The 13,408-nt window shown below is 50.3% G+C and overlaps 2 protein-coding genes across 19 annotated transcripts in view; both read right to left on the bottom strand.

The window, feature by feature from the left end:
- Nucleotides 1-10,512: 10,512 nt before the first annotated feature.
- On the bottom strand, nucleotides 10,513-11,306 carry TIAF1 (TGFB1-induced anti-apoptotic factor 1; the record flags this gene model as incomplete). The annotated part of the gene is given in 3 exon segments (XM_006080828.4): nucleotides 10,513-10,973; nucleotides 10,975-11,117; nucleotides 11,120-11,306. Coding segments are annotated over 3 exon segments (492 nt in total), but the record flags the coding sequence as incomplete, so codon positions are not given.
- Nucleotides 10,783-13,408, bottom strand: part of MYO18A (myosin XVIIIA) — a 100,787-nt gene continuing 98,161 nt past the window's right edge. For 11 of the 18 annotated variants that reach the window (XM_044939486.2, XM_044939489.2, XM_044939487.2 and 8 more), the window contains one exon: nucleotides 11,761-11,900. Coding sequence is in view for 7 of the 18 variants with exons in the window: in XM_044939491.2 (XP_044795426.2) it covers nucleotides 11,756-11,900 (145 nt within the window). In the remaining 11 variants the exon portion in view is untranslated. Of the gene's footprint in view, nucleotides 11,901-13,408 lie in introns of all 18 variants that reach the window. The other 7 variants (XM_044939491.2, XM_044939492.2, XM_044939493.2 and 4 more) reach the window with 1 other exon arrangement.

Genomic DNA, 13,408 nt, shown 5'->3' with positions numbered 1-13,408 from the left:
CAGAGTCGGACACGACTGAAGCGACTTAGCAGCAGCAGCAGCAGCAGCAGTGTTACCTGATGGGCTTCCCAGGGGGCTCAGTGGTGAAGAACCCATCTGCCAACGCAGGAGACTTAGGAGACATGGGTTGGATCCCTGGGTTGGGAAGATCCCCTGGAGCAGGAAATGGACACGCACTCCAGTATTCTTGCCTGGAAAATTCCATGGACAGAGACGCCTGACAGGCTATCGTCCATGGAGTTGCAAAGAGTCAGACACGACTGAGTGACTGAGCACACACACAATCTTGCCTGAAGGCCAGGACCTCCCAACAAGCCTCAGGAAGACTTGTGGCTAGAAAGCAGGTAGAGTCTGAAATGGGATTCTGGGCAGGGCAAATGAATGTAAGCTCCTGAGGGGAGAGGGGAGGCAGAAGGCGGGCTGGATCTGTCAGGCAGGAAGAAGCAGCGGGGACAAGGGGCAGGATTCTAACATGCAGGACCCAGTGGCATTTACATAACTTTGAATAATGAATAAGCCCAGCTCTGGGGCTCCAAGTCAGTGTGTTCATCTGCATCTTTATTAGGCTTTATAAATGATTCAGCTCCCTACCCCTTCCCCCCTGCCCCTGCCCAGCCTGCCCCAAGCATCAGGGTAGTTGATTGCTCATTATTTTAGACTAGGTTTGTTTCACCAACAGTTAGTGAAGCATGGAGCAGGGGGACACAGGAGGGAGGAAGAAATCTGAAAGGCGGGGCAGAGTGGAGGGGCAGGGTGGGTGAGCAGAGGCAGGCAGACGCTACGAATAGGGACGTGGGCATAATTCTCTAAAATGCTCCTGGGGCCAACATCTTCAGGACAGAAAGGTTTCTTAGACTCCCCCAAAAGTGCTGGGTTCAAGTCCTACTCAGTCCCCAGTTTCCCTTACATTTGCTGCCAAGCCCCCAGCAGGCTTCTCTCTCAGCTCCAAGGCAGCAAGGAGCCACTTGAGTAGCCAAATGAGAACTGCCCCCAGGGAAGTTCTCACTTTTTCCTGAGGCAGGAATTTTGCTATTTTCACACACACAAAAAAATCTGCTATGCTTGCAAGGCAAGAACAGACACCAGGCGTATTAGGAGAGAAAGTGGTAGGAACAGGTCTACATGGTACGTGAATCAGTAGAGAAAAGGAATTCTCGTGTCCGTTGAGAGTTGGAGCCCACCTGGAAAGAGGAGCCTAGAAAAGACACACCTCCAGGTTAGGCATGTGAATGCCAACTGCTCTGGTCTATTGGCTGGAGGTGGGAGAAGCATTTAATAGCCTGGATGAGAAGGAATTGGCAGGAAACTGGTAGGGGGAAAGGTAAAGCATTTCTCAACCCTGGCTGCACATTAAAACCATCAAGACAGCTTTAAAAAATATGTTTGGGCCCCACCCAAGGCCAATTAAATCAGAATCCCCGAGAGAAAAGGCCCTGGGCACAGGTTTAGTTCTTAAAAAGCTCCTCAATGTTGTTTGAATCCTGATTTTTCCAGTAGTCACGTATGAATGTGAGATTTGGACCATAAAGAAGGCTGAGTGTTGAAGAATTGATGCTTTCGAATTGTGCTAGAGAAGATTCTTGAGAGTCCCTTGGACAGCAAGGAGATCAAACAAGTCAATCCTAAAGGAAATCAACCCTGAATATTTATTGGAAGGACTGATACTGAAGCTGAAACTTTGATAATTTCACCACCTGATGCTTAGAACTGAGTCACTGAAAAAGACCCTAGTGATGGGAAAGACTGAGGGCAGGAGGAGAAGGGGGTGACAGAGGAGGAGATGGTTGGATGGCATCACTGATTCAATGGACATGAGTTTGAGCAAACTCTGGGAGATAGTGAAGGACAGGGAAGGCTGGTGTGCTGCAGTTCATGTGGTCGCAGATAGACACAACTGAGTGACTGAGCAACAACTTTATTTATATATACATATAATTATATATAAATTAATTATACATATAAATAATATATAAAACTAATATAATTAGTAAAATGTACAATCAGGAAAATGTAAATATTGATTGGATATTTGGTACTAAGGAATTACTGATAACTTTTTAATGGGGTGATAAGAGTATTGTGGTTACATTTTAAGGAGTCATTTTCTTTTTCTCTAAGGGAGAGACACTAAACAAATATCTTCCATGGGTGTGTGTGTGTGTGTGTGCACGCGCTCAGTCACAAAGTGATATGTCTGGAAAGTGAAAGTGTTAGTCACTCAGTAATGTCTGATTCTTTTCTATCTCATGGCCTGTAGCCCTCCAGGTTCCTCTGTCCATGGAATTCTCCAGGCAAGAATACTGGAGTGGGTAGCCATTTCCTTCTCCAGGGGATCTTCCCAACCCAGGGATTGAACCCAAGACGCCTGAATTGCAAGCAGATTCTTTACCATCTGAGCCACCAGGGAAACATATGATATATCTGGGGCCTGCTTTAAAATAATCCAAGGGTTTAGATGAAGCAAGATTCATTGCTTGTTGATGACTGTGGAAGCTGTTTGATAGATAAAGCTCATTATACTATGTTTTTTACTCTTCATATACAAAACAAAAACAGTTCCATGAGCATTTCTAACATACAGCAAGGTGAGAATCAGAGTCAGGCATTCAGCAGGATGGGGGCCACCTCAGTGGCATGACCAGCTTTAAAGGAGACCATGTTTGTGGGACCCTAAATGACAGGTAAGAGCTGTGTTCTTCATAGCCCTATTCGTCAGGCAGAGTCACAGGGACCACTTGAGGGGAACCATATCTGGCAGTTAGACATGCACTGGGGTGTCCCAGATCTCTGGCTTTTTCCCCAGGCCAGCAGAGCCTCTGGAGACTCGGAGCCCCTCTACACTCTGAGCATCAGGCCAGGAGGTTGGATCAAAGGGTGCCTGAGGCACCCAGAGCAAGCCATCAACCCAGCTCTTTTCTCTCAATCCTTGCCCTCTCTTGACTGACTCCGCCAGAGCCAGACCCCAGTTTCAGCCAGCAACCCCGCCGGCCTCCCCGCCCCACACCAGCCGTCACCACTGCTTCCCAGCACTGTCACTCCCCCGACGGGCTCATCTGCCTCTGTCAGGCAACATTAGCCCAGCAGACTTCATCAAGGACGTGAGGGGAGGCTGAACACCAGTGCGCAGAAGTACGGGCCCCTGGGCAGCCACCCCCAAGCGGCTGCCGGCGGAGCTGTCTGAGCTGCTGAGAGATTCGTGGGTAGCTTGATCTCATTTGCATATCACTTCTTCAACGAACACATTCACAAGAATCCCAGATTCTCAGTTTTCTACTTTCCCCGACAGGTTGGCTCTCCTCACACTTGTCCCTGACAGGGACCAACCATTCTCACGTTCTCCATGTGTTCTTGGGAAATAACTTGGCTTGGCTTGGAGGCAAGGTATTTCCCTGGCCCCTGCCCCACCCCTGCCCCACCCCTGCCCTGCCCTGCCCTGCCCTGCCCTCGCCCCGCCCCTGCCCCGCCCCGTTCTCGCCCCTGCTCCGCCCTCGCCCCGCCCCCACTCCCACCGCGGAACCACCAGCTCCACCATCGCTCTCAGCTTGGGGCTCTATCTCTCTTCTCCGCTCCATTACCTTCCCCTGATGGCCTCTAGGGGCTGGGGAAGGGAGAGAGTTGGAGGGGGTCTATTTAAGAGATTTTTGGAATCTGTGCCTGCGCATCACCCGCTGCCATGAGTTATTTCAGCGCCGATGTTTGTCTCGAGCTGATTATTCCAGCCCGAGAACAGGTGGAGCAGCCTGCGGTGGCTTATTCGTCAGCCAAGGCCATCTGTTCCCAACAAGCTGAGATTTGTAGCTGATTTTTACTGGGGAGCAAGGAGTGGGGGCAGGGAGGGAGATGAAGATCACCTCCGAGCCCCAGGAGACTTACTCCTCCCAGACCTTCTGCGAGGTCTGAACCCCCCAGTCATCCCCTTCTAAAACCAATACCTTCTCGTTTTTCTCAGAGAACTCACTGGTCACTTGACTCTGAAATAGCGAAAATACTTTTTCCTTAAGGGGCTAAACCTTCTTCGATGGAGTCAGGTATGAGAAGCAGGAATCCATTAACCAGGCACAGTCTGGCCATTGAGTCATGTCCACCCTTACAGATCTTTTTTTTTTTTTTTAATATGTAACTGTGACACAAATATCCTCAGTGACCTTTTTGATTCTCGGCTTCTCCTCACCCCACTCCATCACTGGTCCCTGCATCAACACGTGTCTCCTTGTCTAAACCTGTCACCTTCAGGGCTTCAGGCAGCATGGGAGGCTATGTCTGGAGGCTCTTCTCACCCCTCCCTCGCTGCGCCTCTTCCCTAAATACCCTGTTCAAGTTCCACCCTCCAATCTGTTCCTCTTCCAGCTTCCACTCCTAGCCATGCCAAGAGATGCCTGCTGCTTTAAGAATGGCTTTCTCTGAGCAAGGGAGCTAAGCGGTTTCTAAGCAGCTTTGCCACATGGTTTACCCTCCACAGCTACTATTTCTATCTATGCAGTGCTGGGAAAGACACTCCTCTTAGAGTCACACTAATATGACTAATTGGGGGCCTTCTTTGATTTCTGACACATACACATCTGTACTGACTTAAAAGAGAAATTGTATGAAAACTTTTATTTCAAGCACAGAGACTTCATCTAGAATCCCACGTGCCCAAATAAAGCTATTTCTAGTTTTCAGAAGTCTCATCTAATATTTATCTGTGTTTTCACATGTACTTTTGTCATGTGGACATGTCCCCTTAGGAACCCATTCACAGAGCTTCAGAGTGCCTCACTACTGAGTTGGTTTTCTAGGTTTATTTTGCCAGTTTGAGGGAGCAGAAGCTCCTTTTCTGCTATTAAATCCTGCCCAGTGGCTCAGTATATGGTCCACTGGAAGGACCAGCCTCCACAGATAAGCTGCCGGACATGCAAAGGCAGGTCATGGCCCCGTGCTTCTAGTGTACAACCTTCCAGGGCACTGCCATTCACTAGGGTCAGTCCCCCTTGCTCTCCAGAGGACATTGGGGGCCAGAAGCAGCCCTTAAGCAAGGATGCCAACCTGCAGCTGATGCCAGTCCCCAGGATTAAATATGAGTCAAGAGGCTTATTTCATCACATACAGTTTTATATTTGCCTGGTTATCAGTTGTTGACCTGTCTTTCAAAGAGGTAATATTTCTAAAGCTACTGGCTGTATTCCCATACCAGGATTTTTTTTTTAATTCTCCACTTTCAAATTCCCTAGTGTCCTCTCTTCCCCAAATCCATTTGCTTCTTTTTCTAATCTAGTCAGATCATATAGATGTGGCACAAAACATATAAAAATTTATTAAAATGTGGAAACTCTTTGACTCTTAAACCACCTCAAATATAATTTGCCTGGGTAGTGTCAAAACTTAATATCTTTTTTGCGTTTTTTTCCCTTAAAGCTGTCATAGCTGGCTTTTGATATCTAAAGCAAATTCTATATGCACATTTAAGTATTCCTCTGGGAGATTTATGTCACTGACTTCAATTGCGAAGCACACATCCTTTTTGGAATCTCCCTCATGTATATGACCCATCACTGGAGCTTACGCTACAGAAGACTCGATTTCTCTGTAAAATCCCTTCTAAATAAACCTAACATCCTTGTTAACTCCAAAATGGCTATTGCTCTGAAAATCACTCCTCCCAGATGGAATCCCAGAGAATGGTCTGGATTGTTCCATTGTACTGTAATGAAATTAGATTGAGGTGCCTAGAGATTCAAATATGCATTCCAGGCCATGTGGAACATCGTTGGCACCGTGTTCTTGAAGCACAAATGTGATCACACATGGGGGATGCTCTGAGAATTGTAAGGAACAACACAAATGTGAGGTTGACATTTTCCCACCCCTACTCCCTCCCCCACCTCCCCAAATTGTCAGAAAGTGCTTCCTTCCTAAGGGCAGGCCTTGGTGAATACCAGGCACACAGCTACTTGAGAGGAGGATCGTGACAGCAATTCTTGGTTTTCTCGCTTCTCCCTTTATCCTCTGACAAGGCCAGAGTAGCTCGGGGACGCCTGGCCAGTTGCTGGAGCCAAGCTGAGGTCTCTGCTAGGACAGACGTCACCCTCCCTGAGCCTGTTTCGTCAGGCGAAGGACACTTTACGGAGCTGTGACAAAGGTTAAGTGCGATTATGAAGTGCTTAACCACTGGGGACATAGTTAGTGCTCACCATGGTTACATTGGTTGAGCCCTCCTCATCCTCAGCAACACTCCTGACAGGTGAGGCTGGGCTACATCAGCCTCAGTTAACGCCAAGGATTTCCAGGAGCCCTTTAAAGGGCGGGAAACAGTACTGTCGGGTTGCTGAGCGGGGGAACCTGGTCCTTAGGTTTCTGGAACCCTTCAAGGGCATTGACCCTTTAAAGGGCGTGGCTTCCGGAAAGGGGGCGGGGGAACCTCCAGAGGTGGGCGGAGCCAGAGGTCTCAGGCTCCTGAAGCCGGGGTGCAAATATGAATATGCTAATATGCCCAGGTTCACTGTGAACTGGAGGGCGCCGGTTGGTCTGGACGCGCAGAACCCGCCATTAGAAAGGAAAAGAAATGAAGAGGACGCGGAGGCGCATCTGGGCTGCTGGACGGAACCAAGCCCAGGCAGCCCTCGCGCTGGGCGAAGACATCTGTCCTCCAGCCCGCGGGTCTGGAGTCCCCACTAGTGCCACCCGTTGGTTCCTCTGGGCCCTCATTGCAGGTGATGAAGAGGTGGGAGTGAGGTTCTGTTGGCAGCATTGAGGGGTTCTGTACGAACCTAGGAGCCAAAAGTTTCTTGCCAGTAACTCCACCTTGTTTTACAGATGGAGAAACTGAGGTTCAAGAGGTCAAGGCCTTTCTCCAAGGTCTCAGTGCTGGCGGCAGAAGCGTTCAGTTTAGCACTGGTTTTGTTTTCATGAAGGTCTGTGAACACCACTCTGTAGGTGAAGAAAAGCAGTAACCCCAAATGTAGCAGAACTTGGTATATTACCAAGCATGTCCTGGACTGCCCACCAGCCTGGAGGACGTAGAAAAGACTTCCTGGGGAAAGATGAAAGGCATTGGGGTGGCAGCCAGTGGCAGGAGCAGGCAAGGACAAATTATCATAGGCTGGTCTGGAATAGGTTGCTATATAAGAGGTGATGAAATGTTACAACTTCCCTGAGAACCAGCTCAGAGGAAATGAAAGGGGAACAGAAAGCATAAAGGTTAGATTTAAGGCAGCACTTTCTCCCAGGGGTGATAATGGGGTGCTTTGTTCAGTGACCAGGGAAGGCTGTGGACTCGTCCCATCTCTCCCACTTCTGAGGCCTTTGGGAATCCATCTTCCTCCTGTCCCATGTGGGCCTGCTTAGAGGACAGGAAGGAATGATTGACTTTGAAAAGTCCCCATCACTCAGGTAGGAGGTCCTTCCCCCGATGAGCCTCTTGGGCTCTTTGCTGAGGGGGAGGACAGCAGATGTGTAGGCTCCAGGGCCCTGGGGCGGGGTGGGGCGGGGGTAGGAAGCAGCAGTCATGGCGTCTCTTGCAACATACTCCCTGCCAAATTGATTCAAATTGGCTTGGATATGAACATATGATTAAAGGAGCGGCGCGATTCATTTATCAAGAGAGATTAAAGAGCGGCATCTGCGCAGCCTAGCTGGGGGACAATTAAGGAGCAAATCGCTAAGTGTCTGTGCCACCAGGCATGGGGGCGGGGCCTGGGGGAAGGACAACAGGGAGGTCTGCCAAGAGGACACAGGACAAAAGGAGGTGGTTGGGGAATCAACACGTGCTGCTGTTTTCTCTGCGCACAGATTGGGCACCATGGGGAGCCTCAAAGGGCTTTGGGCGCCCCCGTGCCTCTTATCCAGGAGTCAGAGTGGTCCAGGTGGTCTGAGATTACAGAAGAGGATCTAGCGAGGCGGCTTCGAGCCTGGCACAGGGACAGATTTGCTGTTTTGTGGGAATCACTTACATCTTAGGGACCAAGGCGACCATGAGCGTACAGGTGGGGGCAGGAGCTTAGACAGCTCAGAAGGCATATCCCGAATGAAGATGGGCTTTGATGGCCTTGCAGTTCCTGGGGCTCCCCTAGGGAGTTTGGTGTGGAGGGAATTGCCCCCTTCCTAGTCTGGAGCCCAGCACACTGGCCAAGATGCTTTGCTGCATCTCGAAGTGTTGGTCATGTGAGGTGATGTCCAGCTTCCCTGGACACCCTGCGGAGTTCCCCATCACCAGCTAGCATTCCCTGCCTCAGGGCCTTTGCTTAAGTTCTTTCTTCCTAGCACACCTGTACAGTAATACCTATCTGTAGAAGTGCATGAGTGTGTGTGAGCCAAGTTGCTTCAGTTGTGTCCAACTCCTCGCGACTCTATGGACTGCAGCCTGCCAGGCTCCTGTGTCCATGGGATTCTCCAGGCAAGAATACTGGAGTGGGGTGCTGTGCCCTCCTCCAGGGGATCTTCCTGACCCAGGGATCGAACCTGCATCTTTTACAACCCCTGCATTGGTGGGCAGGTTCTTTACCACTAGTGCCACTTGGGAAGTGCAATCCTTTATTCAAGTACCAGCTCAAAACACCAGCTCCTTTTAGAAGCCTTCCCAGTTCCTGAGCCTCCTCTCTCAGTGACAGTGTCTCCTCTTATAACATGCCCAAAGCAACTTCTTTGTCCTTTAATGTCTCATGTAATTATTTCCAAAGGGGTCTGCCCTAGCCCTAATCATGAGTCCCTGGAGGACAAACACTATGTTTTACTCCTCTCTACTCACCCAAAAGGAAAAGGAAAGTGAAGTCGCTCACTCGTGTCTGACTCTTTGCAATCCCATGGATTGTAGTCTACCAGGCTCCTCCATCCATAGGATTTTCCAGGCAAGAGTACTGAAGTGGGCTGCCATTTCCTTCTCCAGGGGATCTTCCTGACCCAGGGATCGAACCCAGGTCTCCCGCATTGTGGGCAGTTGCTTTACTGTACTCACCCAAAGTGTGTACATATTAGGAGGTGTGGTACATATTTTCTGTGTCTAACTCCTTTACTGGAATATCCACTTCATGCAGGCAGGACCTCATCCCGCCCCAGCATTTAGAACAGTGTCCAGATGACAGCCAGGCAGTGATGAAATATTTGACTGTTGAATGAATGAGCAGATGAATAATACATATTTTTTCGACTTGAACAGATCCCTCTGCCCCAGGCCAGGCTATCAGAGGTTGATGCTGGGACATTCTCTCAATAATTAATCAGAGGCCCGAGTCAGCGTAGGTGAGCAGAGTTGGGATCTTGCCTGTAGGTAGCAGCGACTTTTGTCACACTAGTTCCTTGGAAGAAAAAATGCACCAAGCTAGCTGAACGCAGGAGTAAAAGATGTGAATGACAGAACTGAACATGAAGAGTCAGCAGTTAAAAAGACAACCCGGTAACTTCACTTCTACTGCCTTCTGTATTCAACCTTCAGGGCAGTTTCTTTCATTCAAGATAGAGCCACATCACACTTCATTCCCGTTCATTTTGGGGATGACTCCCCCCACCCTTTCCCTTTCTTGCCCATTTCTAGATGCCTGACATCAGCAGTAGGCCTGTCTGATATCCTTTCTTGCCTACTTGTCCAAACCAGGGGAGCCTGATTGACCAGCTGTAAATATGCATGCAGGGATTATAACTGGTCATATTACAAGAGGTAGAGAAGGAGGAGGGTCATTTGTTTCTTGCCCTTTTGCATGAGCTGTCTCTCAGCTGTCAGGAAGGGAACCAAGTGTGGATTGGGACATGCAGGCAGGGATTGAGCAGGGTGGAGAAGCCAGCACACCCAGCCTATTCAAGTTGCCCTATGGCCCATGGGATTGGGGGTCAGAGAGGAGTTCTGCCAAGTATTGATCAGAAAGTCATCTTTGGGACCTCCCTGGTAGCCCAGTGGTTAGAATCTGCCTGCCAATGCAGGGGACACAGTTTGATCCCTGGTCTGGAATGATCCCACATGCTGTGGGGGAACTAAGCCTGCGTGCCACAACTACTGAAGCCTGTGTGCTCTAGAACCCATGCTCTGAAACAACAGAAGCTACTGCAATGAGAAGCCTGAGCACCCCGACTGGAAAGGAGCTAGCCGCCACTCGCCACAACTAGACAAAGCCCGAGCACAGCAACGAAGACCCAGCACAGCCAAAAATAAAAAAGTTTTAAAAAGATCTAATAAACGTTTGCATCCTTAAAAAGGAAGACAGGATTTCTGTAATTGGCAAGATTTAACAATCAGAGTAACCTCAACATTCCCAAGTGGAGGCCAGGGTAGGACAAGACCTAGACGGCTCTGCCAACCTGAATTACAATCCTTGGGCTTTTAAAACAGAAGGGAGGTTTATGTCTTTCTTGACCGGTTCTCTCACCCACTGCCTCTGCCTGCTCCAGATGACCTGCCAAAGCTCTCTGAGTGGCACTGGTCTGACATGGCAGCGAGTCAGAGGCCAGGGTGACTCCCCCAGGTCCTCAGCAGCAGCCTCGCTCTGCTCCCATGTGCTGACCCTGGACTTTACTGAGCCTGAAGGAACGGGAAGGAAAACTGGCAGCGCCAGGAGAAAAAGGACGTTTATTTCCATACATCAGGTAAATGGGGAGGAGAGCACAGCCCAATGAGTACAAACCAATTGCAGGAGAGAAGAGGGGGACAGCAGATGGGAGCGGCACCAGGCACTGCCCTTGGGCCCCCAAGTCTGGAGGTGCTGGTGGGATGATCTTTGTGTGTGGGGGGAGCTGGGACTGTCAGTCCCCAAGTTGTCATGTCTGGGATAAGTGTGTGTGGGCAGGGCGATCAGAAGAAAAATGACTCAGGCTCAGGGCTCAGGGCTCAGACTTGCGTCTAATACACGTTAGTACTGACCAAAGCCTCCATCTTCAGTTTTTCCAGTCACAAGCCCACCACCCAAGGCCTTCCCTCTCCAGTTGAGCTTGTGATCCAGGTAACCTGGACCGAGGGGGAGGGAGGCAGTGCTTGGATAAGCCCCGAATTGGCGTAGGTGGAGCGGGTTTACTCTTAAATAGGTCATTGCACATAACACATGGATGAGACGAAGAGGGGTGGGGGCTGGAAGTTCCTGCTGGTACGTCCACACCCCTGTCTGTGTAGGCTTGCTCAGCTTGAACCCAGAAGCACCTGAGAGTCCCTCCCCACTCAGACTCTTAAGAAGCTGGACCCAGCTCTGCTCACCAGTCTCTCCAGCTGCACAGAGAAAGGCCTGCTCTCTGAAGAGTAAAGATGAAGCTGGGATTCCTCTAGTCGTTCCCGGTGTGGGGAGGTGGGCCAGCTGCCGCGGCAGCCCCCCTCCCACTCTCAGGGATACAGCTGCGATGGAGAGGTTGGGTATTTAAATTAAAAAAAGTAAATAGACAGCAGGCACTGAGAAGAGAAAGCCCTCGCCCCAAGCCAAGGGGGAAGGAATTGCTGTTTCCTGCCCCAGACTCCACCCCATGGACCCAGCAACCCGAGAATGTCCCAGTAGGCAATCTGTCCACCGTCCCTGAGCGGGGCGCTGACATGGAGGTCAACCTGCTGGCTCCGTGTGGTGCCAAGCCACCTGCCACCCACGGTGGCCCAAGGCAGGAGCAGAAAGTTCTCTTTTCAGAATTGCTCTTCCGTCCACTCTTCCACGTGGAGATGTCAGACACCCACAGCCTGGGAAGCCCCCAGACCGAAGAGGGTCAGGGGTTTCCCGTGTAGATCCGCAGTCGGATGGGGGAGACCCGTGCCCCACGAGAGAGGCGCCCGTGGCAGCAAGAGGCGGTGGGTGGGAGGGGTCCACACCACTCCCCTGGGCTATGCGTTGGTCTCTGTCTGCTTGGCCTCTGTGTCACTGTCACTCAGATAGTTGTGGGAGTATCGGGGCCTGGAGGTGCCGTCGAGAAGGTCGTGCTCATCGTCTGAACGGTCAGGGGCAAGGGACTTCCAGTAGCTGGTGGGGCTGTAGGGAGAGAGAAACGCGATCAGAGGAAGGGCGCTTTTACCTTCAGCACCAAGGCCTTTGGTCCAAAGGAAGCCCCATCCCCAACCTTGTCACAGCATTCCCCAAAGCCACAAACTGAGAAATAGAGTTGAGATTCCCTGGTTTCCCCAGAAGATACTCAGAGTAGTAGGAGGAAGGACATCTCTTTGGTTCTGAGAACTTTCTACAACTCTGAAGAAAGCGATGCTGAAGAGCGGTGGGTCTCGAACTTGAACGTGCATAAGAATTGGCTGTGGATCCTGTGTTCTTTCCCCAAGAAGTTCTCATTTGCTAGCTCTTGGGTGAAACCCAGGAATTCTGCATTTTCAACTCCCTCTCTGGAAGATTCTGCTACAGGCAGTGCGTGGATTGCATTGACTTGGAGACTGGAGATCTGGTGATTACAGGACTACAACCTGTCTTAGTAAAGGTTACTCCCCAAAAGATTCCTTCTAAGGAGAGGCTTTCCCCATTGAATACTCCCAGATTACAACCCTGCCTCCTAATCAGATTTTTCTGAGGGTGGTGAGAATTTCTATCTTTGACCATGACACCATCTACTCACAAGGAATGGAGACTGAGGATGTAGGAGCTGGCAAGACCTGTTTGAGGGTGGCAAAGTCATCCCTGTCTTGATACCACAATCCAACCCCATAGTCTTCATCAGGCCACTGGGAGCCTTGCTCTCCCTCCCCGACCAAGGTATGAAGAAGCATTTCTCCCTGGATGGAGCAGACTCATGGTGTCCAGCATGGATGGGATCTCTCTTCCACTTCTAGTCACCTTCTCTTTTTTATCTTTTCTAAAGCCTTAGAGCACCCTTCCCCTGCCCCTCCCACCTTCGCTTCTGAACTGTAATGTCAGCACTGCTGGAGAAAATGCAGCCCAGGATGGCTCCATCCCTATCAGTGGGCCCCTGCTTCCAGATCCTAGAGAGCTTCTGCTAGGATAAACAGGAATCCTGTGATTTCAATGCCTACCATTCTGATTTACGGATCTGAGGAAGGCCCTTGTTTACTAAACCTGTCAGAGATCTTGTATCTCTAAACCAAAACAGGAGGAAAGAGTGTTCTCCAAGAAAGAACCACATTCTCAGCTTTTCCAACGGTGGTGAGGAAAGGATTTGATGGCTGGGTATTTCCTGTATGTGAGACACTGTCCCAGACAGGCTGGATGTGCTTATTCTTTACCACGTAAAACGTCATGAGGAAGCTGGTTCAAAGAGACAAGCAGCTTGCCCAAGGTCACACAGCCAGTATGTAAATCTGAACCTGGGACCTTAGGCCTCAGAGCCTCTTGAAGACTCCACCTTGTCACCAGACCGGTGACCTGAGGAGAAAAGAGGAAACCTGCGTTCTCCCCACTGGCCTGGGTGAGAGCCCGGGGGTGTGTATAGGTCGGTCTCTCTCTCTCTCTCTCTCTCTCTCTCTCTCTCTCTCTGCCCCTGGGGAGCAGGAAGAGCCTGATAGAATACATGTTCAATTATG

Source organism: Bubalus bubalis, chromosome 3 (assembly GCF_019923935.1).
Source record: "Bubalus bubalis isolate 160015118507 breed Murrah chromosome 3, NDDB_SH_1, whole genome shotgun sequence".
Lineage (NCBI taxonomy): Eukaryota > Metazoa > Chordata > Mammalia > Artiodactyla > Bovidae > Bubalus > Bubalus bubalis.
This window is presented reverse-complemented; position numbering and strand designations above follow the sequence as displayed.